The 27857-nt window shown below is 43.4% G+C and overlaps 1 protein-coding gene across 1 annotated transcript; it reads right to left on the reverse strand.

The window, feature by feature from the left end:
• Positions 1-575: 575 nt before the first annotated feature.
• On the reverse strand, positions 576-27834 carry PI4K2A (phosphatidylinositol 4-kinase type 2 alpha). Its single transcript, XM_036827920.1, has 9 exons — positions 27228-27834; positions 19891-20091; positions 15452-15583; positions 14932-15085; positions 10150-10211; positions 8361-8460; positions 7471-7604; positions 6910-6969; positions 576-3117 (listed from the first exon to the last, which is right to left on the reverse strand). The coding sequence occupies exons 1-9, from the start codon at positions 27660-27662 to the stop codon at positions 2956-2958; spliced, it is 1440 nt and encodes a 479-aa protein (XP_036683815.1). The 5' UTR covers positions 27663-27834; the 3' UTR covers positions 576-2955.
• Between the last annotated feature and the right edge of the window lie 23 nt (positions 27835-27857).

Below are 27857 nucleotides of genomic sequence, written 5' to 3' on the forward strand. Positions count from 1 at the left end.
CCTGAGGCAGCTCGACAGCTGCACCGCTCATGCCTTTTGCATTACTGAGGTTTCCTGTAGCCTGAAAACCCTTGAGGTGACGATTTTTGACTACTCTTCTGGCTTTGGCTCAAAAGAAGCCTACTACATGTTCATTAGCATTCAGCTCCCGTCACACCCATCCTATCTGCTTGATTATCCGTCACTTAAAGGAGCCAGGGTTCACATTGCTCCAAGTGGGCAGTGATGCACACAGAGAGCAGAGCTGCCCTCTTACGGCCAAAAAGAGAAGCCAGTCCACATTCCTTACCCCAAACCTTTGGGAGAGATGATTTTGTAATTTAGAATTTTTTTGGCTTTTAGAAAGGAGTCATTGCAAAAACTGTATAATCCCTACTGGGGGAACATCTCGTAACAGAACACTAATATTTCTGCAACAAATATTCACAGTAAAAGGGATACATGATGATTACAAATAGCTTTGCATCTGTGTAGGTGCAGGTCAGGTGTTGGCGTCAAATGAGTTATGAAAATATTTTGGGAAATGAGGACCTGTACCTTCCTCTGCTAGAGGAAAAGAGACTCAGGAGCATATCTCAGTAACTCCCATGGCAACACAGGGTTCTTTGTCCTTTAAAATTTGCATCCTACCCTTGTCTTCCTTCCACCAAAGAAAACTAGACAAAAAAGGTCAGAATTGGACTTGTTATTCATACATCTGCATTGATTTAAATACATTACATACAATTTCTACAGTGCATTAGAACAATACAGAGGCAGCAGCACTCTACAGCCCAGCCTCTACTCCCTGACGCTGGGAGACAGGGCCTGTGGCTGGCAGAGGGCCGGGCGGTTCCACGAGTGCCGCCCAGAAACCTGCCTCGGCACTCTGGGCCCTAGCTCTCCCAAAGTCCACATTCAAGGCAACCTGAGTACAGGCTTCAAGGAGAACGGATGTGGGCCAGGAAAGGATGCCCCATACTCTTTGGCCTGCCAGGACCGGGACCAGCTCCCTCTTACGTAGGACCCAATTTCCTTCTCATCCCAGAGCTGGTCTGCCTGAGGACAATGTGCAGATCTGCTCAGTGAGGGAAGCAACCGGGCTCTTTAGACTGCTCAGGCCCTCTCAGCACCCAGGTGGGGCACTTCACCAACACGTTTGTACACAGATGTCTGGAGAGCTAAACACATCTGGGTCCCCTCCGGCCTCTGGGAGCCCTGCTGCTCCCATGTTCTCACAAACGTGGTCCCCAAGGCCAGAGTCGGGGTCGGCTCAATGGGATTGTCAGGGCTGGGGCCGGCGGGGAGCTGTGCCTTGTCCACAGGGCATGCGTACCCAGATCCAGAGACTCTTCCTGTCAGCGGGGTGGAAGCCCAGGATAAGCTGGCTCCTGGGGGCCGGACTGGAAGGGGCCCAGCCTGGCGCAGCTGACGAGAGAGCTGCACACCTCCTGCATGGCGGGAGCTAGGCAAGCAGAGGGAACACAGCCATAGTCCTTGCTCCCTTTCTTTGGTTGTTCTTCAAACCTTCCAGATAGTCTCTTTCCAAGGCTGATTGACCAATCGCAGGACGCCGGAAACTTGAAACGTCCAGTAGCACAGGGCTGCCCCATAGCCACAGGTGGCACCCTCTTTACTCCCCACTGGGGCCATTCTTTGCTTTGGTGTAGAAAGGGCTCGGACAGCTGGTAAGGGGGACGGACAGCTGAGGGAAGAGAGACATGGAAGCAGGAAGATGCACACTGGGCTGGGCAGCCACCGGGGGGCAGTGTGAAGGCCTCTCTCCTTAGGGCCCTGCCTCTCTCAAGAAGCCGTGGAAAAACTGGCCTGGAACAAGAAGTCGGGGAGCAAAGGGAAGCTGCCAACCAGGAGGCGGAACACAAGTCCTGTTACCTCCAGCAAGCAGCAGTGGTAGCGGAAAAAGAAGTCCAAGGACCTAATATCCTGTCCTCTTACGTGCTGAGACCTCCCCCAGAACCCTCACCGAGAGCCACTCCAGAACCGAGAACTGAAGCACTAACTCAAGAGTTGAGAACAAAACATCTAAAACAACAGGAACAAATTAGCAGACTGGGAGAGTTTGTTACCTTTGGCTACGGCCAAGGACTAAGGAAGCAAGGCTCGGGTAAGTTCACCCACAGACCATTACAGTTCCCAGCATGTACCCAGGTGGTATGCATCACATTTGCATGCTGGGGAGTCAACTTCCTCCCTCCTGCCTCTGCCTGAGTGACAAGCAACCTACAGGCCTGGACTAGAGGGGTTGGGTCCCCAGCAGGGGAGGGAGCAGAGGTGATCTATACCATCACTGTAAAACTGCTGGGAGTTCTAGAGCAAAAGTCTCCCCACTGTGAGAATCGTGTCTGGAGTCAGCCTATTGCACCGGTGGGAGGAGAAGGGGAAGAAGACTTGGCAGAAAACCAAAAGGAAGTGTGGCTTCTGTCTGTCCCAGCACTGCGAGTCACCTAGCTGCCTTGGTCCGTGGGGGTAAAGAACTGTGAGACACCTGGATGTCTGGGCCCATGCAAATTTAGGTCTGGATCAGAGGTTTTCTCCTGCAAGAGGTTCTGGGATTCTGCCTGGGTTTTATATTTAAATTTGTATTTGTTTTTTTTCTGATGCAGAATATAATGAGGAATAGCTACAGAGCAGGGTGTCAGGAAGGGAAGGGAGTTTCCCAGCCTTCCCCCAGGAAATGCTGGAAGGGAGATGCTCCTTCCCGGGCATCTGGACTACTTGCACGGAGCGCCAGCCGCTCCCCCCATGCCAGCTCTCAGAAGGGCCCAACAGCACACACTGTCCTTCTGATTGTGCTTCTCCCTGTGCTTGGGAAAGCTCTGAGGAGGTGGTGAGCAGAGAGGGAGGGCTCTTAAGGGCACTGATCTCCGCCGGCTTCTCTGGCTCTTCCTGCAACCTGCTCCCCAGGCTTTCTCCCAAGCCAAGTCTCAGACAATGTGCCTTTGTCTGCCTCTAGGGCTACCACCATGAAAAGAAGGGCTTCCGACTCTGAAAGCTCTGTGTGTAGGACTCGCTAGCAGATCGCTGGTGGGAACGGGCCGTCTCGACAATCACGGGTGGCATCTGGACGAGGTGCAGGGGACTCTTGTTGTCTTTCAGGGCCTGGGTCAGATTTAGGATCTGCAGTGGGGAAAATGAGATCAGTGAGGGCAAGGCCTAGGCATTCTGGTCTGCCTCTGAAGGGAGACCTGCAGATAGAGTGCTCCTATAAATCAAAACAAAAATAAACAATCCACTAATGGAAAATTGTACCAACAGGCTATTTACTAAAGTAAGAATATAAGTGGGCAATATACAGAAAATGGAAACCTCTCTACTCGTTGAAAAAATACAAATGAAAACAAATACCTCCTATTGTTTTGCCCTTCTAGTTAGTAAAGATACAGAAGACGACGATGACGACTCAGCTGGGGAGAGTTCAGAGACGTGGCTGTGGGACTGGATCGTGGGACAGTTTTCCAGAAAGGCAAGTGGAACATAAAGGCTTAAAAGTGAACAGGCCCTCTGACTCAGCAACTCCATTTTTAAGGACTAAGGGAACAATCACTGACATGCACAAAACACTTAGTTTCAATCAATACAGTGCAGTATTGTTTGTAACAGTGAAAATGATATAAATATCTGAGAGTATGGGATCAGCTAATAACTTAAGGGATTAGAAACAAGCAGTTAAAAAATGTATTCTCTTGGCATGGAAAACTGATCACAATGTCTTAGATGGAAAAGAAAGGAGATAAGGAACCAGTATTATAGTGTGGCCCCTCCTTTATTTTCTTATCTACTTATCTACAGAGAAAAAAAGTCTAGAAGTGATTGGCAGTAATTATCTCTGGGTCAAGGAAGGTGACCTAGAGATAGGGTGATTTTTGTTTATCCTTATTTTCTGATTTTCCTACAAAGACCATGTATTAAACAAAAAAAAGCCATTTCAGTTGAATTGTCCCTCTCATGCTGTCTTTTCATCATCTTTTTTTTAAATAAAATTTTTACTTTGGAATAATTTTATACTTACAGAAAAGTTACAAAGATAGTACAGGCAGTTTCTATGCACCATTTACCCAATTTCTCCTAATTTTATCATCTTATATAACCGTGGTACATTTACCAAAACTAGGAAATCAACATTGGAACATTAGTATTAACCACACTCCAGGCTTAATTCAGATTTCATTAGCTTTTCCAGTACTGTTCTTTTTCTGTTCCAAGATGCCACAGTGCATTCAGCTCCTTTCCAATTTTTGTCTGTATTTTACATATATTTCAGATATGTGTCCGAAGGAACACATTTTCTTCCCCTTGTCAAAATCATAGTCACCACCATTTATCTTCTCTGGTAGGACAGTACAAAAGCTGAAGTTGTCCTATGACAGCCTTCTTTAAACCACTGGATGTTGAAGATTTTCACAGCCAGGCCAGACACATGGGACAGGAAGCTAGGCGGCACCCCCAAATCACACAGGCCTCAAGCCATAAATATCCTTGGCCTACAAGTGCTGCCCCAAAAGAGGCAGAGATTCAACCTGGAACAGAGGTCAGAAGAGAGAAGTCGATCCTACCAGTAATTAATTTCTTTTTTACTTCATTGTTTTGGTATTGCCAGCACCCTACACTGCTTCGAAGAGTCTTGAGTACAAGATCAGGCCAGAGAACTAAAAGGAGGTTCAAATGGAATTAGAGTGAATTGTGCAGGAGACCGCCCAACTTAAGAGACGGGAGTTTACACCTGCCCCGGCTGGGCCTCCCTGTGCTTTCTTTGGTTCTCCGGGTTAGAAGCCACCTTTCCAGCATGTTTAAGTCTTTGGGGTAAAATGTCAAACTGTCTACAACTTACTTTCAAAAGATTTGGCCAAAAACAAACAAACAAAATCTATCTATCTAGGGAGAGAGACAAATTATATAGATATATTAAAGAGAGGAATTATATAGATACATAGAGATAGATACTATTCAGATAGATAATATTTAGAGAAATAAGATAAAGCAAATGTGGCTAACTAAATGTAACAATTGGTGAGTCTAGAAGACCCCACTCACTCTTTCAGTTTTACTGAGGTTTGAAATGTTTCAAATTAAAAAGTTGAAGAAAAATTTATAGCAGGCACATAATGCCAAAAAAGAAATACTGTCTTTGAAAATGTTATCTGAAGAAGCTTTCCCTCAGACCCTGCATTCTTTATCTAACTCCTGGTTAGAAGCCTTTATGGTGAGGAACAACTTCTATCACCCAACTCCATCTCTCTAGGGGCTCCTCATTCTTCACCTTTGACTCTGGGCCATTGTACAGCCCACTCTGTGATTACAGCTCAGGTAGGTAGAAGCTGGTGCCTTCCTTTCACCTGCATGCTAGGAGGAGGAGCTGGACTCTCATGGAACCTTATGGTTTCAGAGGGAGGCACTCTAGGTTGTAAGATGCCACAGGCCCTCAAAGGACATTAAGAGCACAAGTTGGAAAGAAAGCTAAGATTGCACTCTCTCAATCCACCCCCCCAACCCTGCCTTTTGCTACTCTAGATAATGGTCCTAACTAAATTATCATGAGAGGAAGATTGCTATGATGTTGGCAAGAGACTGGAGCTGGGAAGGAATTAGAGAAGAAACTACAATAGGGACAGAGGTACAGCCTACATAAACTTGAGAAGTTTGTGCCTTTATGCTGAGTTCCATAATACCAGACTACATCACGTGGCTTTTAAGGTTTCTAAAAATTCTGCCAGCCTAACTGGGCCCTTACATTATTTAGGAAATGTAGGAAGACCATGTTACAGTATTCAGGCAGCTATAATAACTGCAGCTCTTAAAACCTGTCTGTCCCATTTCTAGAGAAGATGGGCTCGGTAAGCTCAAGAGTTGCTCTCACCAGAAGCCTTTTGCTAAATGGAAGAAAGAGGTAAATGTATAATTATGACTGAGAAAACCCTCTTGTCCTTCAAAGATGTGAGAAGCTGTATACAAAATCATAATCAAAAGAGCTAACCCATATTGAGTACTTCAGCACACCAGCACTACTCCAACTGTTTTCAATGATTTATCTCATAATAACCCTACGAGGTAGGTGCTGTTATTAATCCCATGTTACAGATGGAGAAACTAAAAGAAGGAGAGATTAAGTAACTCGACCAAGACCTCATAGCTGGTAAATGGCAGAGCCAGGATTCAAACCAGGCACTCTGACCAGTTTGTGCCCTAACCACTAAGCCATCCCAGCTATCTTTAAGACTTCAAAGTGATAAGCAGAATGTCAGTGTCCTACAGAGTTTTTAGACAATTTTCAAGCTATTCTTTACTACGCTTTGGAAGGTCAACAACACCCTGGGGGTTTCCTTGGTTCTCTTTGAAGGTGAAGTGGAGAAAAAAGAAATAATATGGCTTGTAACTATAACAACAATAATTATAACCATGACCAGCATCTGAGTGCTTACCATGTGCCAGGCATTGTTTTTACTAAACACTTGATACACATTATCTTATGTAATCCTCTGGCCAACTATGCAAACTATGATTACTGTCCCATTTTATAAACAAGGAAGCAGAGACTCCTGCCCAAGGCCATAGTGCTGGGAATGGTGAAGCAGCAGACTGACTCCGGAGCCTAGCTCTTAACCACCAAGGCATGTGGCTGCCTTGCACAACTTGAGGACACAGACCACCAGGTAAATTTACCGATGAACTATCCAGCAAGTGGCACAGAGCTAAGCACATAGTAAGTGCTTCACCAAGCACCAGATACCATGGAAGAGGTGGGAGATTTGGGATGGCTACTTTTCCTCTCAGGTGTTAACGGAGAGTTACAAATACGTATGGCATAGACTAAAATGGGTTTAAAATACAAGCTTTACACATTTACTCAACATGAGCATAAAACCCTGTCAGAGAGATCCCAGGGATGACACCAGGAGGATGTTCCAGGCTTACCTGTCCCCGCATGACAGCAATCTGCTTATGGAACTGGCCCCTATCGAAACCAGGATCTTTCTGCAAAGGAAGGGCAGAAGGAGATGGAACCTGCATGAATCCCTCAGAAGAACCTGTTTTCCTCCCCCAATTAGAAACTTCCTAATAAAGAGAACCTACATGAAGCTTCGGAGACTTAGAGAAATTAACCACCACCCCAGGAACTCCCTGTTTCACACATGGGGAAATAGAGAACAAGTAACTATTTTGTCCTCAGTCTCATCATTAACTCTAAAGAACTCCAGGTGCTAGTGCTCCATTTGAAAATGAGAGCTCTGCAGAGACACTGCAGCCACATGACACAAAGGACACAAACCAGTGTGATTCATCACAGCTGCCAATTTTTTTCAGACCAACTCAAACCAGGTCTTGCTGTCCACAGGGGGGAATCTTGCTCTTCATTGGCTAACACAAGCCAGAAGGGTGTTTCCATTCTCTTTTGGCTTGTATCAGGACCAATTAGAAAAACCACTGGAATTCTTTCTTCTATATGGTTATAAGGCTGAGGTTCCCAGGGCTAACCTTGAAGAGTTCATATAGGTCCTCCTCCAAGTCCTTGACGAAGTTAGGGTCTGATATCTTTGGAAGAATCAGATCTTTGATCTCCTGAGAGAATGGGACTTTTGCCTGGGGCAACCAGGCCCAGTAAAAAGGATCTGAAAAGAGGAAAAGTCAAAAGAAAGCTGGTGTTGAAAAAATCCCTGCCCATCTATGTCCTCCACCTATCAGAGCACTGGCAAAGGTAGGATACCGCTCTTATTTGAAACACAACAGAAAATAAAAGTTATAGGGGCTGTTAACCCTAAAGGTTACACAGTAAGTGGAGAAACTGGGCTTCAAACCCAGGTCTGCCTAATACCTTAGCCTGTGCTCTTTCCCAGACATTATATGACTTTCCAAGATGTATGTACGCCTATCTAGAAGCAGTTACTTGTCACCGAAACATTGAGATGCTCCTTCTGAAAAGACAGACAAGTACTGCAAAGGGACTAGTGACCCTCTACTTGTATCTTTCCCTTTCTAAAAGTTTCTCAGTTATAATGGGGCAGGGGCTGGCTTCTAGAATGTCAACATGGAAGACAGAACACTGACAGCAGCTTGTATTTAGAAACACAAATAGAATAAATTATGATAAGACAGTCCTCAGAAAGAATAAGAAAAATGCAAAGCAGAGATGCGAAAACTCAACTCTGTGCTTCAAATGGGAATAATGTAAGGTAAAAATTATAATAATAGCTTACATTATGGAGTAGTTGCCATGTGCCAGCCATTGTGCTCAAGTGCATGAGCTGCATTATTTCATTAATTCTTAGAACAATCCTGTGATAGAGGAATTATCATCTTCATTGCACACATAAGAAAACTGAGACTGAGCAAGAAAAGAGCCAGACCACAGCGGTCTTGAGACTTACATGCCCTCCAGGAGTCAGGATGTTTCAGGGGGAAAGCCAGCCCATTGTCTATGGCAGCCACCTTGATAACAGGCTCCTTCACCACCACCCAGTCTGTGTCCTGAAGAGCAAGGGAAGACTAAATATTTATAGAGTCCCATCTGCCCCAGGCCCTTTAAAGTAGTAGCAAAGCATCCCATCTCAACCTCCTCAGGCATCAGTCCTTACTCAACCTCTGAACTGGTTTCCATATTGTTACCTGACTTAATACATTCATGGCACTTTGATTTGGCTAATTCAAGGTCCTCAGAGTCCCTTTCTTATCTTAGAAAAGGTGCCCTTCCCCAAGAGTTGCCACAGTCCTTGGTAACATGGGAAATGACAATAACAAAAGATAACTATAAACCATTCCTCCTAGGGAAAGGCAGTGAGAATCCTGCGAGTATAAAAAAAAAGAGAAGTCAATTATCAGTCAGCCAAGGTTCTTTCGTGTGGACCTTGACTCAGATGCCACTTCAGTGGTGGTGACCACATTTTCCAGTGAGATAACGGATCCGTGGAAGATAACAGCTGGCTGCTCTTGCATAAGGGAGTCTGTTCCCCTGCTTCCGTGATACATTGAAAGGAAAAGGACGAGAGCTGAGTGCAGAGAGTGGAGCAGACTGCCTGTGACAGCAGCCCATGCCAGGCATTCCCATGACTGTCTACTTGGCTCCATGTTCAGGTTAACTAGTGCCACCACAGGAAAAGGGCATGTGGGTCCAGGATACCTGCATCAGAATCCTCTGGGATACCTTATTTAAGGTGTGAAATCCTCAGCTTACCCCAGACCTAATGGAGGAAAGGCTTGTACTGATCTTACGGAAAAACCCGAATGAACTTTTTGGCCAATCCAATAAAATCTGTACTTTTTTTTTTTGGGCCACTCTGCACAGTGTGTAGTATCTTAGTTCCCCAACCAGGGAGTGAACCCGCACCCCCTGCACTGGAAGCACAGAGTCCTACCCACTGGACCGCCAGGGAAGTCCCCCGAATCTGTACTATTTTTAGTAAGCTCTTCAGGTGATTCTGATGTACAGAATTTGAGAACCACTATTACAAAAGGAGGTAAAAACACTATGAGGATGTGTTAACTAACCTTATTGTGGTAAACATTTTGCAATATATACATCAAATCATCACATTGTACATCTTAAACTTGCACAATATTATATGTCAATCATATCTCAATAAAGCTGGAAGAAAAAAAAAACACTATAAAGAATAAAAGCCAACCTCACTCTCCTTCTCCAGGTAGCCTTCCTGCTAATTTTGTTAAATGTGCAGATTGAACAGGGATGGGGAAGTGTGGTGGAGTATAAAAGCAATGAGAGGGTAAAGAAAGTTGCAGGAAGCAGCTTTTTCTAAACTGATGTTCTGTGGAATTGTATTCTTGTGAGAAAAGTATTCCATGGTCAAAAGGTTTAGAAATCACTGAGCCAAACAAAATCACACAGGTGCACTAATGCACTATTTCTCAGACCTCTACTGTGCTACTATGCAATGTGAATCTCAAAAAAAGGCACAAAGTATGTAATATGTTCCAAACTTATTTGTACTTTTCTTCATTCTATCCCTATCATTAGCAGGATATTCCTTAAAAAACAAATTGAGAAAAGCTCTTCCAAATATTAACCTATCAATTTTAAAGACATGTGCTATCCTGATTCCTCTGAACTTATGTGACCTAAATATCACCCCACTACATGCTTTCATATTATGCATATACTACACCTCATCCTCTCCTTCAAGATATAGATCAACCGCTTACCCGAGAGCCAGCACTATCCATTGGACAGTCATATTTAATCAGCCAGTTGTCATTGCCTCGATCTGTGAACAGAAATATGAAGTTAGTAGAAAAAACTGGGGTGATTTTCACTTTCAGCAATGATGAACTAGATATTCTGGACACTTGGGGACCAATCATCCTACTAAGAACAACTACAAAAAACAGATAAAATATTTTTATTCTTATTTATTTATTTATTTATTGGCCACACCGCACGGGACCTTAGTTCCCTGACCAGGGATTGAACCCACTCCCCCTGCAGTGGAAGCATGGTCTTAACCACTGGACCGCCAAGGAAGTCCCTGGATAAAATATTTTTAAATCTCTTGAAGGCACTGGAGATTTTACAAGACCCTTAAGAGTTAAAGTGTCATGATCTGGGAGAAAAAGGTAATCCAGAGAGGGGAGTCCAGCATTCGTGACTTCTTTTCTCTTACAGCACCTGCTGATTTGGGAAGAGGTGGCTACGAGGTGGCTAGAGGTAGAGCAGTGTTCTAATAGCGCTGGGGACCTAGGGAGACAAAGTTGTAGCCTGGTGACGGATAAGGTGGGGGAACCCTGGTAAATCATCCATGCTTTTGGTTGAAACCTGAAAGGCTACAACCCTGGAAGTAAGCAGAATTTCCCCGCAATACCTGAAGTTAAAGTGATCCTGGGTTGCTGATGACCCTAGCTGCTTGCCAAAAGCAAACATCTCCTTCCAGAGAAGATTTATACCAACATCCTAGGCCTCCAAATGTTTCTATAATTTCTGATATACGATATCTGACAATTAAAAATAACGAGGTATACAAAGAGACAACATGACACAAATAAAAACAAGAAAAACAAAAGAAAATTAAAACAAATCTACAGGGGCCCCAAATAATGAACATATAGACTCTGAAATGTTCAAGGTAAAATCATTAATATGTTTAAGAAGATAAAAGGCAAGATTAAGAACATCAGCAGAAAACAGGAATCTATAAAAAGAATCAAAAATTCAAAAAATTAAAAATACAGTTACCAAAATTAAGAACTCAATAGATAAGTTTAATAGCAGATTGTGCTAAAGAAAGTAGTGATTTGAAAGACAGACCACAAGAAATAAACCAGAATAAAGCACCCAGGAGAAAAAGATATATACATGTATGTATATCTAACAACATATAATTTGGAGTCCCAGAAGGAACAGAGAGAAAAATGGGCAGAAGTAATATTTAAAGAGACAATAGCTGAGAATTTTCCAAAAGTGACAAAACATATCAAACTATAGATTCAAGGAAGCCTGTATATACAAAGGAAAATATACCTAGGTATATCACGGTAAAAATGTTGAAAACCAAACACAGAGTGAATCTCAAAAGAATCTAGAGAAAAAGACAGATTACATTTGAAAAGGCAACAATAATATGGACGACTTACTTCTCCACAGAAACCATGGGAGCAAGAAGATAACAGAATGTTTTTTAAATACTGCTAAAAGAAAATAATTGCCAATCCCAAATTCTATACCCAGCAAAAATATTCCTCAAAAATGAAGGTGAAATAAAGATATTTTCAGACAAAAATAGGAAATTAATCACCAGCAGACTAGTACCTCAAAATAATAAAAGTCATACATGAAAAACCCACAGCAAACATCATACTCAGTGGTGAAAAGACCAAAAGCTCTTCTTCTAAGATCCTGAACAAAGCAAAAATGCCCACTTTTACCATTTCTATTCAACATAGTACTGAAAAACCAGAGCATTATGCAAGAAAAAGAAATAAAAGGCATCCAAACCGGAAATAAAAAGGTAAAATTATCTGTTTGTAGATGATATGATCTTATATGTAGAAAACCCTAAAGATTCCACAAAAAACTGTTAGAACCAATAAATAAACTCAGCAAAAGTATCAGGATACCAAGTAGACCGCAAAAATCAGTTGCATTTCTATTCAATAACAATGAACAATCCAAAAAAGGAAATTAAGAAACAAATCCAGGGACTTCCCTGGTAGCGCAGTGGTTAAGAATCCACCTGCCAATGCAGGGAACACAGGTTCAAGTCCTGGTCCGGGAAGATCCCACATGCCACAGAGCAACTAAGCCCGTGCGCCACAACTACTGAGCCTGCGCTCTAGAGCCCGCGAGCCACAACTACCAAGCCCACGCACTGCAACTACTGAAGCCTGCATGCCTAGAGCCTGTGCTCCGCAACAAGAGGAGCCGCTGCAATGAAAAGGACGCATACCGCAATGAAGAATAGCCCCCACTCGCCGCAACTAGAGAAAGCCTGTGTGCAGCAATGAAGACCCAATGCAGCCAAAAACAAAAAAAGAAAAAAAAGACTCTGTGCTCCCAACGCAGGGGGCCCAGGTTCGATCTCTGGTCAGGGAACTAGATCCCGCACGCTGCAACTAAAAGATCCCACATGCCGCAACAAAGATCCCATGTGCCACAACTAAGAGCAACAAAGATCCCATGTGCCACAACTAAGACCCAGAGCAGCCAAATAAATAAATATTTTTAAAAAAGAAAGAAAGAAATCCATTTACAATAGCATCAAAAAGAATAAAATACTTAGAAATTAGTTTACCAAGGAGGTGAAAGACTTGCATAATGAACACTACAAAACATTGCTGAAAGAAATTAAAGAAGACATAAATAAATGGAAAGACACCCCATGTTCATAGAATGGAAGACTTAATATTGTTAAGATATCAATACTACTTGAAGTGAAGCAACCTAGAAATTTAACGCAAGTCTATAAAAATCCCAATGATCTTTTTTGCAGAAATAGAAAAACTCACCCTAAAATTCATATTGAATCTCAAGGGACCCCGAATAGCCAAAACAATCCAGAAAAGGAACAAAGTTGGAGGATTCACATTTCCTCCAAAACTTTCAAACTTACTACAAAACTTACTACGAAGCTATAGTAATCAAAACAGTGTGGTACTGGCATAAAGACAGACCAATGGACTAGAATAGAGACTCTAGAAATAAACCTTTGCATTTATGATCAAACAATTTTTGACAAGGGTAGGAAGACCATTCAATAGGGAAAAGACTGTGTTTTCAACAAATGGTGCTGGGAAAACTGGATATCTACATATACAAGAATGAAGTTGGATCCTTACCTAACACCATAAACAAAAATTAACTCAAAATGGATCCATGACCTAAATCTAAGACCTAAAACTATAAAATTCATAGAAGAAAACATAGGGCAAAGCTTCACGACATTGGATTTGGCAGTGATTTCTTAGATATGACACGAAAGGTATAGATTAAAAAAAGGAAAAAAAATACTTCATGAAAAATTTTAAATTAATTGCATCAAAAGACACTATCAGGGCTTCCCTGGTGGCGCAGTGGTTGAGAATCTGCCTGCCAATGCAGGGGACACGGGTTCGAGCCCTGGTCTGGGAAGATCCCACATGCCACGGAGCAACTAGGCCCGTGAGCCACAATTACTGAGCCTGCGCGTCTGGAGCCTGTGCTCCGCAACAAGAGAGGCCGCGATAGTGAGAGGCCCGCGCACCGCGATGAAGAGTGGCCCCCGCTTGCCGCAACTAGAGAAAGCCCTCACACAGAAACGAAGACTCAACACAGTCATAAATAAATAAATAAATAAATAAATAAATAAAAGAACATGAATTTAAAAAAAAAAAAAAAAAAAAGACACTATCAACAGAATAAAAAGGCAACCCACAGAATGGGAGGAAATAGTTGCAAGTCATGTATCTGATAAGGGATTAATATCCAAAATATATAAAGAACTCCTACAACTCAACAAAAATAAAACAACCCAATTCAAAGATGGGCAAAGGACTTGAACAGACATTTCTCTGAAGAAGAAATGCAAATGGCCAAAAAGCACATGAAAAGATGTTCAAGATCACTATCATTAGGGAAATGCAAATCAAAACTACAATGAGATACCACCTCATACCTATTAGGATGGCTACTATCAAAAAAACAGAAAATAACAAGTGATGGTGAAGATGTGGACAAATTGGAACTCTTGTGCACTGCTGACGGGAATGTAAAATGGTGCACCTGCTATGGAAAACAGTATGGCGGTTCCTAAAAAAATTCTCAACATAGAATTACCATATGATACAGCAATTCCACTTCTGGGTATACACTCAAAAGAACAGAAAGCAGGGTTTCAAAGATATTTGTACACCCACGTTCATAGCAGAATTATTCACAATAGCTAAAACGTGGAAGCAACCATGAAGCAAGTTTCTGTAGACAGATTAATGGATGAGTGAAATGTAGTATATACACACAATGGACTACTATTCAGCCTTAAAAAGGAAAGAAATTCTGACACAGCCTACAATATGAATGAACTTTGAGGACATTATGCTAAGTGAATAAGCCAGTCAGAGAATGAAAATGCTGTATATAAGTCCACTTAGATGAGGTATTTAAAGACAAAACTGTCCTGTGATAGGCCGGGCTACCATGAATGACTAGAGATCAAGGATAAGAGGACTCTTCGCGTTGCTCTGGAAGAGCCAAAGTGTCTTCTGTCTGGGACCGGGAAAGAGGCAAAGATAAAACGTAAATACTCACCACTTCTGATAACTACACATGATGTGCCTGAACAAGGCTTGTCTAGGAAAAGTATTTTCAAGACCCTCTCCAAATGTGCATAACCCTTATGTATTAGACTAAACTCATCCTGATAGGGTACTCTGATACTAAGCTCTGCAAGCCTCCAGGTCTCCCCCGTGCCTCATCACAGTCTGGCACAGGGCACAGGACCACCCACAGCTGCTCACCAGTGTTGCGGATGATGTAATCCAGCACCACCAACCGTTCAAACTGCAGCAGTAGTTGCCGGTTAGTGTTCTCAGGGAGAGGTTCTGCTTCAAAACGACGTAGCCAGTAGTCTGCATCTTTGTACCCTTCAACAAAGAGCTGGAATGAACCAACCTGCAACCAAAAAGGAAGAATAAAGGTATTTCCCTACAGCCCAAGTGCAAAGATCCCAGGAGTAAGCCAGGTACCCACTAAGGCCCTGTGGAGTTTATATCAGGAAAGGGTTGTGACAGTAATTGCTCATCCAAATTCAGGAAGCCCAGCTAAATGGTCCAGAGGAGTAAAGTGAGAAAGTTAGGGTCTCTTTGGAGAATTATTCCTCAAACCTTAGGCCCTTAACAGAAATGAGCAAGACAGAAGCCTCCGGGCAGGCTATTCAAGTGTCCATAGGTAAGTCTGTAGACACCTTGCTTCATCACTTGGATGATTATGCCACTATAAATCATCACCTTTGGTAAGCCACCGAGGCGCAGTCTATACCTTTGGCGGTAGCCCGATGCGGTTAAACCGCTGCCCAACTTTTGGCACTTTTTCCAGCGCAAGCCGCTTGCCCCTGGACTTCACTCGGTCAATGGCACTATAGTTGAAGGTCTCACTGGCCAGGTATACTACCTACAGTGGAAACAGAAGAGACACCTAGGTTAAAGTCAAATTTAAGGAACTATACCACTATGGCAGAGAATAGCTAGATGCTCACCAATACTGTTCCTCTTCCGCACGTAGAAGGAATGCAGTTCTCAGCCTTTCTAGCTGCCAGGATAGAGTATATGACTAGTTCAGGTCAACAGAATGTTGACAAAGTGATGTATGCCCGTTACTTCCAGGCCTGGCCCCTAAAATCTCCCATGATCTTTAGTTCACGTTCCCCAATCTGTGCAGCTGGAAATGAAGGGCTCTGAGATGGCAAAACCACATCATGGAAGGATCCTAGATCTCTTGCCGCTACCTGGAGTGACATGGGATCTAGGAGAGCTGCCTAACTGGCATGGGTCTTGATGTGAGCAAGAATTCCTACTGTGTTAAACCACTGCAATTCAGGGGTTGTTACAGCAGCTAGCATGAATTACCCTGACCACTACAGCTACCTCCTGGGTTAGGAGAAGATGGCCCAGTGCCTATTTTCTCTCCAAATAAAAACAAATTGCAATTTACTCTATACTCTTTTATTTCCTGTTGAATTCTGTACTATGTACAATTATTTACATTCAAAAATTAAATATTAAAATTGGTTTTAATTTTTAGTGAGTTGCTATATATTTACATAGACTGTATCTAGAATATTACACAAGAAACTAGTAATAACAGCTGCCTCTGAGGAAGGAAACCAAGTGGCTGGAAGACAGGGGTGGGAGAGAGGCTGAATTACTCTTCTTTGTTTACTCTACGGTGCCTTCTAATTTTTGCACTAGATGCATGCATTACCTATTCAAAAAAAATTTTTAATAGGCCACCAATATTACACTTGATTGTCAAACTGCAGTGATATCACTGTAATCCATAATCCATATGTGTCCATTATCACACTTATCACATTGTCTCGTGATTATCCATTTGTATATCTAACTTGTTTCTTAAGACTAAAGAAATGTGGGGTGGATGAGAACATCTTATTTACATTAGCATCCCTAGTACCTAACACAGTGCCTGGCACATGCTCATTTATTAAGTGAATGAATGAATGAGTTACGAGCTTCTTTCAGAGATAGCTATAGGTGAGTTTTACCATATAAATACCTAAAATCAAATTTATAAGAAAATTCTTTTTCTAAGCCTTGCAAAATTCATTACAAATAACTAATTATTTTGCCCCCGAAATCTCAAAGACAGCGTAAAATAATTCCCTTCCTCCCATCCATCCATCCATCCAGTTTTAACAGAGTACCTAAAACGGATGTGCAAAGTACTGTAGGTTAGCACTCTCTGCCTTACAAATCTGGAAACACAGGCACAGGAATAAAGGGGAAAAAAGGCTTTCCTAAGACTACCTTGCCAGTTTCCATGGTGAAAACACTGGCTCTCAAGCCATAAACCACCCTTTCCCCCCATCAGATTTATTTTTGATCAATTTTTGTAACAAACCACTCTTTCCCTATGACTAATGAAACTATCACAACCTGAAACCTTGCAGGAACAGAGAGCAGAGATAGCGATCGAGTGAGAATTACAGCCTTACTGTTTGAAGCTCCATCTCAAGTGAGCCCCGTTTCCATAGTGACAGATGCTCTGATCAACTGGATAGAATCCTGTCACAAGGGTGGGGAGGGAGGGAGGGGAGAGATTTCCTCTTACTATTGTCCAACAGCTGTAATGTAAAGCTTGCAAATATATGTGGGTTTTTTTGGCTTGTTTGTTTTGTTTTAGCATTATTTATTTATTTATTTTTGGCTGCGTTGGGTCTTCATTGCTGTGCATGGACTTGCTCTAGTTGTGGTGAGCGGGGGCTACTCTTCATTGTGGTGCACGGGCTTCTCAGCGCAGTGGCTTCTCTTGTTGCGGCTTCTCTTGCTGCGGAGCACAGGCTCTAGCAGCGCAGGCTTCAGTAGCTGTGGTGCACAGGCTCAGTAGTTGTAGCTCGCGGGCTCTAGAGCGCAGGCTCAGTAGTTGTGGCGCACGGGCTTAGCTGCTCCACAGCATGTGGGATCTTCCTGGACCAGGGCTCGAACCTGTGTCCCCTGCATTGGCAGGCAGATTCTTAACCACTGCGCCACCAGGCACAAGTCCCACAAATGTATGTTAAGCTTGCAAAGTTCTGTCTCATCTCAGTCTCATGGAAGACAAGTGTTTTTGTTGTTGATTTTTTGATGTAAAAGATCCTCAGGCCTTATTAAAGTTCTCTAACAGGGAAAGAGAAAGCCCAGAGATAGGGAAGAAAGGGATTGTGTGACATTAATTATTAGAATAGTCATAAAAATACCACAGGTGAAGATGTATGGAGTGTTTACACTGTGCCAGCTGCTGGGCTACATGTTCAACATGGATTAACTTGTGCAATCTTCATAGCCACTCTCTAAAGTAGGACCTCTTTATGTCCCTATTTTTATAGTGAGGAGACTGAATGGGCAGGAGATATGGGGGTGACTTGCCCAAGGGTCACCCAGTAAAGAGCTGCAGCACCAGAATTTGGACTCAAGCCCTCTGATTCTTAGGCACTGCACTTGAGAAGCACAGGCAAAGCAGACAGGCACAGGGCATGGGTGGTCTGCTATTTACCTAGCAAAGAAAGGAAATTACAGTGATGAGCATGGAGTACTTAGAAGCATTTCTAGAGTCTAGGAGGGGCCTAGTAGGAGGATTTCAGGTTAGGCAGGAGATCTTAGGATCTTTAATTATCATACAAGATGTTCAATGTGCCGTTTAACTATACGCACACAGAGAGAACTAAGTATAAAGGGAAGGAATGAGCTGCACAAGGCCAGGCAGTGACTTAGGTGTCAGATGGGAGCTACAAGCCCGGAACTACAATCAAACATTCTCTCCATTGGCCTGAGGTTGGGGGATCTCTGTTACTGTTTTTTCATGGTTTGGTATCTATCCACTGATTCAGCTGGTACTTAAGAAATGCTTACTATAAGTATAGTACTTTGCTAGGTGCTGAGAACGAGAGAAGGAAATTTCAAGAAGTGGTCCCTGACTTCTACAACCTTAACAAATTAGTTGGCTTATTTGAAGTTTGGTGGCAAAGGAGCAGACACAGTTAAACATCCACAACAATCACATTTTCTTCTAACATACCCTGGGAAAACAGAAAAAACAGATTTGAAGGGAAGCTCCTGTCTGCTGATCAGGCTCTTTGCCCCCAGCCTGCTATCTAAACCGGCAAAGAAAACCTCAAGCAGGGGTTTTTAATCTAGATCCTATGGGTCAAAGGGTGGACTTCAACTTGTCTATGAACCATCCTCCTGAAATTATATGCAATAATTGCAAATATATGTATTTTTTGTGGGAACAAGATTCATAGCTTTTATCAGATTTTCAAAGAGGATTAAGACCCAGAGATACAAAGATGCCCCTGCAGCCTTAAAGCATCAGATCAGAGTTTCACCTTAAGTTATTACTAAATCTCAGGGAGCCACATACTAAATGAGTGACGACGTGTCCTTAGATGTTCATATGCTGACCAGCAGATTTCTTCCCCTCAGAACCCTTGGAAGGTCTCATGAGACACCCTGTAGTACAGGGGTTCTTAACCTAGTGTCAGTAAACTTCCTGAAACTGTATGCAATAAATTCTATATTAAAGCATGTTTTTGCAAGGGGCGAGGGGGCGGGGGCCGCGTATGGTCCAGACCCTTCAATAGAACCTCAGCTAAGTCTATAACACATACAAGGTATGTACAAATCCATTCTAAGTGTGGAATTGCCTGGATCTGGGAACCCGATTTTGTTATGTTCAGACAAGTACCAGAATTCCATAGCATAAAGATGGGTGAGGAGAATTCCATGTCAGTTCCCTGTAGGTGTTCAGGCCAGACCTTTACTCTAACCCTCAGCCAATCCTAGAGTCCTCCTTGGCAGACCTTGCATTAGTGCTTAGCTGACATCAGCTAGTCCATTCTAGACTGTATCTAAATCCTGGAATAGCTCAGAAATCTAACAGAGTAAGCTACAAAAGTAGCTAGGTTTCTAACCAGCTTGGGGTTACCTGGGATCCAAAGACCCAGGGAGCCCATACATGTGCATCAGGTCAGTGAACTTCCTGAAACTGTGTGCAGAAAATTTATGTGTATCCTTCTCAGGATAGCTTTCATCACATGATCAAACCATGAGCTTAAACCTACCACCCCCACCAAAAAAAAGGGCTGAGAACCCTAGACTCAGGGCACAAATAGCCCTCACTGGATCTAGCAGTCCCACTAACACGTAGCAGGGCTTAGGTCCAGGAAAACTCTGGCCAGGCAGTAAGGCTTCCTGGAGACTAACCTTTGTACGGGGTACAATGTTCAGTTCCAGTTTTTGGTCCACCAGGCTGGCCCCTGCCTCTGAGAGATAGCCCTGGTTGAGGACAAGGCAGTCACGGCCAAAGCAGCAGGGACAGCACAGCTTTTGTAGCCACTTGGTCCACTTAGGATTAAGATGCCCATATGGCTCTTCATTCTTGGGTTTGAAAACAGCAATGATTTTCTACAGAGACAAAAGAAAAAGAGGATGTTAAAGGCAAGTTGATTAAAGTAGCTCACAGACCAGGTCAGCAGGAATCTAGAAAGAAATGAGGGGGCATAGGCAGACAATCCCTACGTACAGTTAGACACTGGCTTCTCCCCCAGCTTGTAAGGGGAAGACACCAGCTCACATGAGCAGCTGAGAGACCCCCTGCCAGAAAGGGCTGTGGCCAGAGAAGGTGCCAAGTCTGATATATACGGTACAACAGATTCTAACACCATCAAACCCCAACTTCTAAGGTACACTCATACATGCTGTTGCTCTGCATCAATTATGGAAAGACTCAAAAAAGTATTAACTGAAAGGAAATTAGTAAGGTCTTATAGAATGAGGTTAAGAAAATTCTTTCATCAATGGTAGTTTCCTCTATTGGCCTTACTATTCGACACCCACCCCCTCCGCGTGTTAACAAACCTTAAAAAAGTTTAGGGGGCTTCCCAGGTGGCGCAGTGGTTGAGAATCTGCCTGCCAATGCAGGGGACATGGGTTCGAGCCCTGGTCTGGGAAGATCCCACATGCCGCGGAGCGGCTAGGCCCGTGAGCCACAACTACTGAGCCTGCGCATCTGGAGCCTGTGCTCCACAGCCAGAGAGGCCGCGATAGTGAGAGGCCCACGCACCGCGATGAAGAGTGGCCCCCACTTGCCGCAACTAGAGAAAGCCCTCGCACAGCAACGAAGACCCAACACAGCAAAAATAAATAAATAAATAAATAAATTTAAAAAATTAAAAAAAAAAAATAGTGCTCCTTTAAAAAAAAAAAAAAGTTTAGGAATGACAAACTAAGAAAGCAATGGAAGAGAAAAATCACAGCAGGAAAAAGGATCTGCTATCTGGTTAGAATGGGGTTCTTTTAAGTAATTCTGATAGGCAAGCGATCAGGACATGAGAGGCCACAAAGATTAAGATCCATCTTCTCTAGCAGACAGTAACTTAATCCTCAAAGATCCTTGGACATATGGGCTGCTGCTGCAATCTAGAAACTAAGGCCTTCCCTCCTGAAGGTTTCTTCCCCAAGCCAGTCAGCCCTCTGAGGTTGTTTTATATTTATGTCATTCCTTCCAGTCCCCAAGCTGGTACTTTCAAAGGAAGAAAAGTAAAGTAAATATGCTATTCAAGTGATTCATCTTTATATCATATGACTCTCCCTCTCCCCTCACCCCACAGCCAACTCAAGATAGTCTAGGTCATAAGACATTTTCCTGTGGGTGTCACTTCCTGAATAGCTGGTCACAGCAAAAAACACAAATCCACCTGCCTGCATTAAGTACTCATATTAGGAACTGGCTAGGCACATGTCTAAAACAATAACTGGTCAATCTTGAGGACAGTCCCTTCAAGAAGCTTTGCAAGGATTTGAGAGGGCAAGAGAAATACAGAACTTTCTTCCTCCAAAAGAATCAATTTATTCTTAACGATAAACAAACTTACTTATTCACCGGAAAAAGTCAAATGCATATATTCATATTATAAGTCTTCAGAATTACATTCTTATCTGAAGTGGCTAGGAAGAGGCCTATTTTAGCAATCTTCCTCTCTGTCTCTGTACCCCTGGAACCCTGGGCTCTGAATCACACAGCAGCAGTAGTAAGTGGCTTACCATACAGAGAATGACTGATGACTCCACTGTAACTCTCTGGAACCTGGGCAGTGAAACCACAGTACAACTTGAGGCCCATCCCAGAACCCACCAGTCAGTTCAACTGAGGCATAATGTGGAGTTCTGCAAGCTGGTCCCCAGTGAAAGGGAAACCAAGACATTCCTACTATTAGTGAGGCTGAAAAATAACAGGGCTGAGGCTTAAATACTTCCACTTAAAGAAAGCAGAACTTGGGAATTCCCTGGCAATCCAGTGGTTAGGACTCTGCACTTCCACTGCAGGGGGCACAGGTCTGATCCCTGGTCGGGGAACTAAGATCCCGAAAGCCACACGGTGCAGCTGGAAAAAAAAAAGAAAAGAAAAGAAAGCAGAACCTGAAGGCCAACATTGCAGCCAAGCATCTTTTATAGACTGACCTCTCAAACTTCTCAATTTCCTTCCACCATAAGGAGAATCAGAAAGCATTTTGTTGACTCTAAAAGCATTAGTAATCGTGGTTCTCTCAGTATTACAAGGGTTTCATTAAATAATAATGCCTGGAATGGACAAACAGGGGAATGGTAGGGTGGGAAGGATGGAGGAACAGAAGGACATTCAGACAGAAGGGGAGACAAGTGCCTTTCAGGACTAAGTGTTGCCTCAGTTCAATTCAATTCTGCCAACATTTGCTCAGTACCTAGTTCTTATAAGACAGTGCATCAGCACTCTGTGGGTTTCCTAGATAGACACATAAAGCAGCCTCTGGCCTAATTTCCAAAGCTAATGTTAACGTCACATAATCAACTGTGTTACAGAATACTCAAGAATATTCTTCTAATTCATAGAAAACAAACTCTAAAGTCACCCACCAATATTTGGTTGAGAAAGAAAATAACTACTGCCTAATTTGTTTCACCAACCTTTTTCTTCTTTAATATACTTTCAATTCCTTTATTACATTTAGGAGGAAGCTTCAGTTTGACGTCAATATTTTAAAAACACCCTCCCTTAACACCCACTTACTAAAACCCCTTTTAATAAAGGGGTTAAGGTGCAGGTAGCTCAAGCAGCAGCAATCCATGAACTTGGGGATAAAAACAGCACTGCACAAGGAAGCAAGGGGCCACTCACTGGCTGGTGCCAGACCCACAACCAGTTACTGAAACCTGGAACCCAAAGGGTTTCCTGTATCTATGCGGCAGCCCCACGGAGGAGGGTACTATGCTGTGCTAAAATCTAACACAGTTCAAGCACATCACTCATACTATGCAGTGAAATATGCAAAAATAACGCATAATAAACAGGGTTTTTTTTAAGTTTGGTAAACACAAAGTGGACGGTTCTCAAACTTTTTGGTTTCAAGGTCCCTTTAAACTCTTAAAAACTATTAAAGACCCCAAAAGCTTTTATATACATGGGTAAAATCTATATTTGCTGTACTAGAAATTAAAACTAAAATGTTAAAACTATTTATTAATTCACCTAATCATAAAAATAAGCCTATTACATGTTAACATAAGTGACATGTTTTTATGAAAAATAACTATATTTTAAAAAACATTTAGTGAGAAGACTGGAATTGTTTTACATTTTGCAAATCTCTAATGTTTGGCTCAATAAAAGACAACTGTATTCTCACATCTTCTTTAAAATTCAATCTGTTTCAATATCATACATCATGCAACCTCTGGAAATCTCTGCTGTACAGTCATAAGGAAATGAGAGTTAAAAAGGCAAGTCTGTATTCTGTTGGAGGTTGGATGGAAACAGCATTCTTTGACTTAGCTATTTAGGTAGAGAAGCCTTATTTACATGTAACTTTTACAAAAGAGAGGGATGGACTACTCCAAATATATGAGACCCTGAAAGAAGATGGGATCTAAGTAGAATGTAATAAAAAAGATTCAGCCTGTATTTATTTTCCTATCCACTGCCATCGACCCAACCTGCCTCATCCATTACAGCTTGTGGCCTGGGACAGCTCCCTGTAACAGATGGTAGATGATGCTTAAAAATCTCCAGAACTACACCTATCTGTGGTACACAAACATGACTGTGTCTTAACATTTTAGTAATAAAAAAGTTACTCTGTTTGAGATCTTTATTCTTTATTTGGCTATTAGTGTCATTCTCAACCATATGTTAGGACATCAAAATTTCCTGGAGGGCACAGGTGGTTAGAAGAAACACATTCAATATTACAACATAATTTTATATTTGAAAAATGGAAAATAATACTGTACTGTTTTCATGACAAACTCTTGGTGAATAAAGTATTTTTAAAAGGTTGAAAATTACTGATACAAGGCCAAGCTCCTAGAACATGTGAGCAGTATCTGTAGAATTGTGTCGCAAACACCAATGAGCATTATCTAATGAATTACTATTCTCAATATGAAAGGATCATCTCAGAATTATACTACTTTTGCTTTATTCAGTGCCACGTATCCAAGAAAGCCTAATCCAGAGGTCAGTGGGCATGTAACTTAAAAACGAAACAAAACACTCTGAACTCCTGCTAAGCACCAGGAATTAGGCCAGGGGCTTTCATGTGTGGTATCTCATTTACTCCTCCCAATAAACTAGTCAGTCACATGCTGTTCTATGTTTTGGCAACATGAACACCTAGAATTACTAGCCTCTCAAAACAGAAAATGCTCAAAAAATACTTTCGTAGATGACTGAGCATGAGACCTGAAGCACAAGGATGTATGCAGGTGAGGAGGGTAATATGAACACGCTACCATGACTCCTGATCTAGCATTTTCCATCTTACTGTTCCAGGTCCCTACTTGCTCATCCCGAGGAAGAAACCACCCTAAAATGGGAAATGGAATCAGGGCTGTTATCTTTAAGAACCTTTCAGACTGTCCAGCTCCAAAGTACCTGTGGCAGAAACTGCTGGTTCCCCCAATCTCTGTTCCCTCTTCTTCCTTGGACACAGGTCCCTGATTTTTAGCTGGGCAAAATAAAGACTACAGTTCCCAGCCACTACTGCAGCTAAGTTCTGGACGATGGGATGTAAGGAGAAGAGTCTGGTGCAACTTCTAGGAAACGTCCTACAGGGAAAGGGCATCCTCTCCCTCTTCCTCTCCCTCTCCTTCTTCCAACTGGCTGAAAAGCAGGCAAGATGTCTGCAGTTTGAGCAGCCACCTTGGATCACGAAGTGGAAGCCACACGCTAGGGATGGCTGACCAGCCGGACGGTCGGATACATATTGTTCATACTGCATCCATGATAAAGGAAAATGCCATCCCAGCTCTGAGCAGTCTGTAGACTTCTTTTATGAGAGTCAAATGTAGTTTTATTCAAGTTATTATTATTTTAAATTTTCTGTCACACACAGCCAAATTTAGTCTTAACCAATATGGATGGTAGCTGAAAAGAGAAACCAGAGATTCAGATGACTAACTCTGAGGCAGCAGGACATAGTAGTTAGGCGCATGAACTCTGGAGCCAGTCTGCCTGGGTCTGAATCCTGCCTCCTACTTAATAGCTGTGAGACCCTGGGCAAATTAGGTATACTGTGTGCCTTGGTGTCATCGTCTGTGGGGGCAATAATAGTACCTACCTCTGAAGGTGTTATGAGTATTAAGTGAATTATTATTTGTAAAGCATTTTAAATAGTACCTGGCATACAGTAAATGCTATCTACGTATTTTTAAATAAAATAGTTGAACACATTTGCAGCAGGGCCAAAGATGACAAAACTAACTACAGTGAGTCCGTGGTCCAGTATAACCCACCATAGCAGTTAGGAAGTGATCCTCTGCCCTGAACCACATTTTCCTCAGTGTGAACAGGATGGTTACACTAATAAGTTTTATCCAGTCATATGTGTCTTGACTTCCCCTCTAAGAAAGGACAGTGGCCAGGAAATTTGAGAGACTAAGATCCTGCAAATCACCAAGAAGCATACCCATAGTCTGTCATTCTCTGTGCCCTATGTACTGAGGTGGTAGTACTTTACCTGCCAGGTAGAATTGAGAGATCATATTACTTCCACCTGTCAGAGCACCAGAACACTTCTCTGCTGACCTGACACACTTCCAGTGTTACAGTGGAGCTCTAACAGTGTCATGAAAGAAAAACAAAAACCTTCCTCCTGCTTCTGTACCTAACAAAGATAATCTTAGCCCCTTCTTACATCAGCCAACAAGCAAACAACTACAAAATAAAATAAAATCCATTCATGTCTTAGATCTCACTCTGGTTCCTAAATAAAAAAGATGAAAACATCTTGCTAACCTTTAAACCTCAGGACACCCACCTTTCTTTCTTTTCTTCTAGAAGTGATGGTTCCTGTTTGAGCTTTCGATTTAACTCACTGCTCCCTTATTTGAAAGACTTACTACTCTCGAAGCTTTCCCCCGTCTCAGTTTATGTTAACTGATTTGATGGCAGAATTGCTCTCTGGTTCTTGGTGATAATTCAGGGACAACAACATCCTACCAAAAGAACACACCACCCATCTCAAGAGTTCAGACAAGAGAGATGCAGAGAAAATGTGAGGGAGCTCTGATACCCATCATTTTAATAAGCATAACAATAATACATTTTTCCAACAAACCATTCTAGTCCATCTGAGAACTTTAACAGGGAAGATTTGATTTTTTTTTTTTTTGACTCATTGATATTCCAAAGATACCTCTAGTTTGATCTAAATGCCTTAAATCCTCCTATGGTTATCAAAAGAATAAAGGTCACTTTACAGCCGCCCTGGTCACTCCATGCCCCATCCCATCCCCCTTTAAACACATACAAGGGACAAAATAAAGGTCAAACAAACACTCCGCCTTCGTTAAAAAAGCAAACTGCTGACAGTCCTGGGTGAGAAATGAAAGGAAAAGGTAGCTGACAGTCCCATGTTTCTCAAACTTCACATTCTAAACTGAGGAGCCACAAGAAGGATTTAAAGAATTTCCCAGAAGTGAGCAATAACCAGGACAAATGAAACTGATGAGTCCACCCACTCTTACAACAAACGTCTGCCAATAAGGGGCCTGGGTCGGTGGCAGGAGACGTCCCCACAACAGAGAAGGCTGGGAATGAACCCTCAGAGCCTCTGATGGGTCACCCGTCCTCCTCAAAGAACAGCGACAACACTGGTTCGGTCCAAAAAGAGAGGACGGGCTCAAAGCTCAAAACAGTACGTCAGTGGCCGAATAAAGAACCTACTAGAAAGCAGCATCTCCCCGCGCGTCTCTGTCCAGAGGCCGATTGGCCCATCACACCGCTGGGCCCCTAGCCTGTATCTGGTCAATTTCCTCTTTTCACTCTCCGCGCACTCCTCCCCTACCAAATAAGTTCTGAGTTATTTCTTCATTCCGGACAGCTTCTCCGTCTCCAGTCCTCAGTGGAATTCCAAAGTCCTGCAAGGGGCTCTGCACTATGAAGTTTCTCCCTTTCTCAGCCTTTCAAACCCCCGTTCTCCCTCTGGCTGTGCGAACCCTCAAACTTCCCCGGACAGGCCCACTCTCCCCGATGCCGGCGGCCGCGGTCCCCAGCCCGCTCTCACCCCCTGAGGGTCCTTGACGAAGTAGCTTCCGCTGGAGCCCTGGTAGATGCGCTCGGGGAAGATGCAACGCTCGATGGCCACCTCGGCCTGCCGCACCACCGCCTCGAACTCGGGGTCCTCCGGGAACTCGTTCCGCTCGCGGTGGGCCTGCGCGGCGTGCGCCGCCGCCGCGGCCTGGGCGGCCAGGGCTTGGGCCTGCGCCGCCATGGTTTGGGTTTGACACTGGGCCACCGCGCCCCGGGCCCGATCCAGCAGTGGCTGCCGCTCCCGGTCGTGGCCTGGCGAGCCCTGCGGAGAGGGGGCCGGGCCGGCCACCGCCGCCACGCGGACCGCGCCCCCCGGCACCTGCGGAAAGTGAACGGCCGAGGCGGACGGAAAGGTGTAGTCCGGTGGTTGGGCCCGCTCAGGGGACACGAGTGGGCTAGTCTCGTCCATCCCTCAGGCCGCGGGCTCCAGGACCCGGTGCGCTTCACACAGCTGAGATCCCGGCTGGGACCAATCCGCGAAACCCTCAACCCTCCCCGGGCCAACCAGGTCCCGACGCCTCTTTGGCCCCGCCCCTACCTTCCCTGTTTACTTGGCGAAGAGTAGACACGACCCCTCGCGGGTGAACGGTAGCCAATCAGAAAC

This window comes from Balaenoptera musculus, chromosome 16 (genome assembly GCF_009873245.2).
Source record: "Balaenoptera musculus isolate JJ_BM4_2016_0621 chromosome 16, mBalMus1.pri.v3, whole genome shotgun sequence".
Taxonomy (NCBI): domain Eukaryota; kingdom Metazoa; phylum Chordata; class Mammalia; order Artiodactyla; family Balaenopteridae; genus Balaenoptera; species Balaenoptera musculus.